The sequence below is a fragment of the Ostrea edulis genome, chromosome 6, assembly GCF_947568905.1.
Source record: "Ostrea edulis chromosome 6, xbOstEdul1.1, whole genome shotgun sequence".
NCBI classification, from domain to species: Eukaryota; Metazoa; Mollusca; class Bivalvia; order Ostreida; family Ostreidae; genus Ostrea; species Ostrea edulis.
Genome location: NC_079169.1, coordinates 22021121 through 22026327, shown reverse-complemented (window position 1 = coordinate 22026327; position 5207 = coordinate 22021121). Strand labels below are relative to the sequence as shown.

Sequence of the window (5207 nt, the reverse complement as noted above, 5' to 3'; positions counted from 1 at the left end):
GCCGTTAAAAAAATACCCCGTTACTGGTCAAAATTTAACGTTAATCACTTTCCAACGACCGTTTTTGGATCAAAATTTAACGTGCAATTTTGATCGAGTGGTCTAAGCCACTGTACACAAAGGTGCTTTGTAAGTAGAGCATTTTGGGCAATGGGTTCGATACATCTAATACCTTTCTTATTTTCATAAAAAAAAAAGGGTGGCTACCTTAAAGTAATTCCACCCTCCTGTGATGTCATCAGATTTTGCAAAATCAATGATTTATCTAGATTTTTGCATGATAGGAACATAAATTTTGTTGGAGTCTTTCCCTATAGTTATTGTTAAAAATCTTCTTAAGAATAAAATATTTCAAAAGTCTAAGTTATAGATGAATTATCAATGATACGTTTCAAAATATTGAATCCAAGGGCAATAACTCTGTTTCTATTGATTTCTTTATCAAGCCTACTATGCAATGATTTCCTTTATATTTTACAGACATTTTGTATATTTTTGTGTAGAAACAGTTTCATGAAATTGTTATGAATGCTACTATATCGTCATAACCAGTTTGTATGGAATTTTAATAACGCTGTTTAAGGAAAATTGCAATTTTCTGACCGTGATATATGATTTTGTTCATGTACGTCTCACATCTTAAAAAGTGTGATGACCTATGTATTTTATTTGATAATTTGTTAGTTTTAACTTTAATGAATGGAAATAAATACACATTTTAAACTTGTATCAGATAAAACTGCGAGTATGGAGTTACCTTAATCACCGAATTTTTAAATATACTGTCAAACAACAAATTTGTCAAATACCAAGAAAGAAAAAAATAGGCATTTTCTTCACCTTTTTCCCCATTCTTCTTTGATAAGAGGAGAGAGAGAGAGAAACTGTGACTGCTTGGTTATTATTCATAATAACACGTCACTACATTATAAGTTTTTTCTTTTATTATCCTACATAGATTTACAGTATGTACATCAAATGCTATCTTTCTAAAATTCACTCTACAATCTGTAGTATATAAAAAAGTATATAAAAAGTGGTCATTTTTCTCAACTCCGCCCACGTTCTAACATGATTAGCCAATAGTAAGATAATACGAGAAATGAGATATCATTAAAAATCATAATCAAAATAAAGTTCTCCACACAGGAAATATTTTCAAAGAGCACATATTGAACTATCCATAAGTTCTATACGCCTGTCGCTGATACCATGGGACGGAGGATAGAGATGTCAAATTGAGTTATATGAAACACATGGCAATTTCTACAAAGTTTATGTAGGTAACACAAAATCACACCTTAACAAAACATCAACACGAATATCTTTTACATTTATGATACAATGTGAAAATGATTGGCCCCTGATGATACAGGTGAAACTTCTATACGAATGTTAACTACACGTGACACAGTCGGCTTTATATTGTGTCGAATGTTAACTACATGTGACACAGTCGGCTTTATATTGTGTTGAACCGAAAACGCTTGTAAATCGATTGAGGGTATATGAAAAAACTGCGAGGGTTGTACACGGACTAGTGGTCGAGTGCCTAAACAAATGGACCATGTCATAGGCGGATCCAGGAATTTTTGAAAGGGGGGGGGGGTCTAGCACTTTATCTTTTAGGTACTTCTCACAATCTTCACCCCCACCCCATTTACATCTTTTGCATGTGTACATAATAGGCCTATTTCATGAAATATCCAGCTATATAACCAGGAAAAATACCTATTTTAAATCTCTTTGAAGTTTTTCTGCACAGAAAATATCATTAAGCAATAGAGCTCAAGGTACATGTATCTGAACTTCTAGCCGTAGAAGCGACACCGTTCAATTTGGGTCTGGATTTACAGACAGAAGTCAATCGGTCGAAAGAAAGAAAGTATATGAAGGGGTTCGCGGCGTAATTTGCTAGCATGGCTAGCGTTCCAATCTGATAGAGGAGATGAGTTAACTCTTCATTGGGGTACAAGATGTTATGTTCTGTCAACAGCACCAGTATATCGTTGACAATGAAGGGACCTTGACCAAAGACATAGGTTAAACAAATGAGGTAAACTTTTGTTGTCATCTCCGAAAATCTGAGCATTTTGGTAGCGCCCACAGCAAGTGGAGGATGTCTTTTCAATTTAATGAGTTTAGAACAATGTAAGTATAGCAACATACCAATGATTAGGAAATAAAAAGGTACACCTATGTAAGCAAAGTAGTACACGATGAGAAGAAAGTCTGGACAAGCTTTGTAGAAGGACAAAATGACAGCGTAAGTGATGTTCAGCATGCTTATAATAGTCAATATGGCGATGGAAGTTTTTAGCGTCCGACAGCTAGTGTGAGAAGTGTGAAAAAGGATGGGGTTAGTGATGAGAGAATACCGCTCGTAGGCCAGCACCACAAGGTTACCACTCGACCACAAGACTGGAGTGAAAAACGCCCAGAAAGATAAAATACATAGCGGAATATTAAAATAGTATTCGTACATATTGGGAAAAAATATAAACATTCCTATATACATCGCACTGTTAGACAAAAGGTCACTTAACACCAACAAAAGAATGCACGTGAATGTAACAGTTTTGTACATGCGTCTATACAGAATATTGCAAAAAGTGGCTACATTTCCCGTTACAGAAATGAATGTCAAAATGGTGGAAACAGGGATTAACCAACAGGAACCAAACTCATTGATTGAGCATAAAGCGACATCCACGGGAATGGCAGCGTCTGATGGAAGGCTGGACAAATCAGGCACAGTGGACGTGTAATTCTCCATCACTTCTCTTGTCCTATCGATATCTACAAAAGAGACACAATAAACCAGCTCATCTTTCGATATCTATACATATTGGAGTCCCTCATTTCTTTTCCCCGTCGATATCTACAAAACGAAACATGCAGTAAACTTCAGAATATTCATTTCTATTTCTATATCTACAAAACGAAACATTCAGTAAACTTCAGAATCTTCATTTCTATTTCTATATCTACAAAACGAAACATGCAGTAAACTTCAGAATCTTCATTTCTATTTCTTTATCTACAAAACGAACATTCAGTAAACTTCAGAATCCAATCGGAACTCCTCGAATGTCTCGCGCACTCGACATAGATCTCGGATGTAATACGATGGCATCCATGAGCGAATTTGATGCATTGCTGTGACGTCACAATTGACAATGCATCAAATTCGCTCATGGATGCCATCGTATTACATCCGAGATCTATGTCGAGTGCGCGAGACATTCGAGGAGTTCCGATTGCTTCAGAATCTTCATTTCTCTTTCGATATCTACAAAACGAAGCATGCAGTAAACCTTAAATTGCCAAAAAGATCGCCATCAACGCCAAGCAAGTGCTAGCCTTGAGGATAAGGCTAGAAAGGCTTATTATTCAATTAAATCTAAAATACCTTTTTCAAATGATCGTCTCTGTCCAAGTATGGCTAAAAATGTATCAGGCTCTCATATTACCTATTGTTACATATTCATCTGAAATCTGGATTACTGATTTTAAGATTAACATAAATAGCCAATCAAAGTTGCCTTTTGAGAAAGTACAAAATACTATTTTTGAAAGACATACTAGGTGTTCATAAGAAAGCTTCTAATGTTGCAGTACTTTCGGAATTGGGTCTATATCCTATACACATTAAGATATATGAATCAATGTTTAAATATCACTGTAGGTTAAAAAAAAAAATGGAATTTGCATCCCAAAATAATAACCCATTGGTAATTGATGCTTTTAAACAGGATGAAAAATTATCTCATATAAAAACTAGCCCAAGCATTACTAAATCACCGAGTATTATTACAAAGATGGTTGGACGGGAGATAATGTACACCTCCAATTCCACGATCTAATAGATTTTGTAAATTCTGCTTGAATGAAGTTGAGGATGAGAAACACTTCCTATTATTTTGTACAAAATACGATCATTTAAGTAATAAATATTCAGAACATTTGGGTGATTTGAATGCAAATTCCATAAAAAGCCTCATGAATCCTGAAAATTATACATTCACAAAACATTTTTGTCAATATTTGATTGAGTGTTTTAATCTAAGGTACACTGAATTGAGAAATCAGGACAATTGTGGTTACTCTGAAAATGTGTATTATGTTTTATATATATACGCCTTATGTTTGGTGATCGTCAATAAAGCATTTGAATTTGATGGTAATTTATAATGCCTACGTATGGCAAGCCCTTTTACTATTTATTCGTAAAATGAGAGATATCTCTTTTGGTTAAAAAGATATCTCTGTAAGTTAGAGAGATATCTTTTTACGCTTGGGAGATATCTCTTTAACCAAAAGAGATATCTCTTTTGTTTAAAGAGATATCTCTTTACGCTTGGGAGATATTTCTTTACGCTTGAGAGATATCTCTTTCTCTTTGAAAGATATCTCTCAAAGAGAAAGAGATATCTCTCTTGCGTAAAGAGATATCTCTCTATCAATGTAAAAAGATATATCTCTAAGTTAGAGAGATATCTCTTTAAATTTTCAAAAAGAGATATCTCTTTAACCTAAAGAGATATCTCTTTAGATTTTTCTCCCGGGGATCATAATGACTTCTCCCTGTTGCATTGTCATTGAAATGATGTAATCCTATTTTTTAACTAAGCAAAATACTTCTAGTGTTTAAATGGCGGGAAAGGTTGAAGAGGTAGTTGGGGTAACATTATCAAGCTGCCGAGAGGCGAAATCTAGTCTAGCACGCATATTTCATCAATTCATTGTGTTTGTTTTTTGCAACCTGTATACATTTTACATGCGGTGAAAGCAAAATTGCAGCCATCAGAGTGTTGCTAAAACGCGGAACGGAAAACGGAACGGAACGGAATTTAAGAACTAGAATGATTAATGTAGATAAGATAACGGTAAAAATCGGGGGGGGGGGGGGGGGGGGGGGGATTCATTTTGATTAAAATCAACAATTTAGGAATTGTTTATAAGCGATCAAACAACTTTATCTTAAAATTTTACATCATAAATTGATTAAGCGAATTTAGTTAAACGTTAGTATAAGAAATTACAAAGCATTTTACGAGAATTTTGAAATTTCGGCATTGACAGAGGTGTTAGCGAGCAGTGACACCTATGGGTAAAAAATGAAAAGAACACACGTGGTTTATAACCCCCTCCCCGTGGCAAAACGTCATTAACGCACATGTACATGTATTTACACATAATACCGT

At 34.7% G+C, this 5207-nt stretch overlaps 1 protein-coding gene across 1 annotated transcript; it reads right to left on the bottom strand.

Moving 5' to 3' along the window:
* Positions 1–961: 961 nt before the first annotated feature.
* On the bottom strand, positions 962–2776 carry LOC125647060 (uncharacterized). Its single transcript, XM_048873756.2, has one exon. The coding sequence runs from the start codon at positions 2774–2776 to the stop codon at positions 1775–1777; it is 1002 nt and encodes a 333-aa protein (XP_048729713.2). The 3' UTR covers positions 962–1774.
* Positions 2777–5207: the final 2431 nt, after the last annotated feature.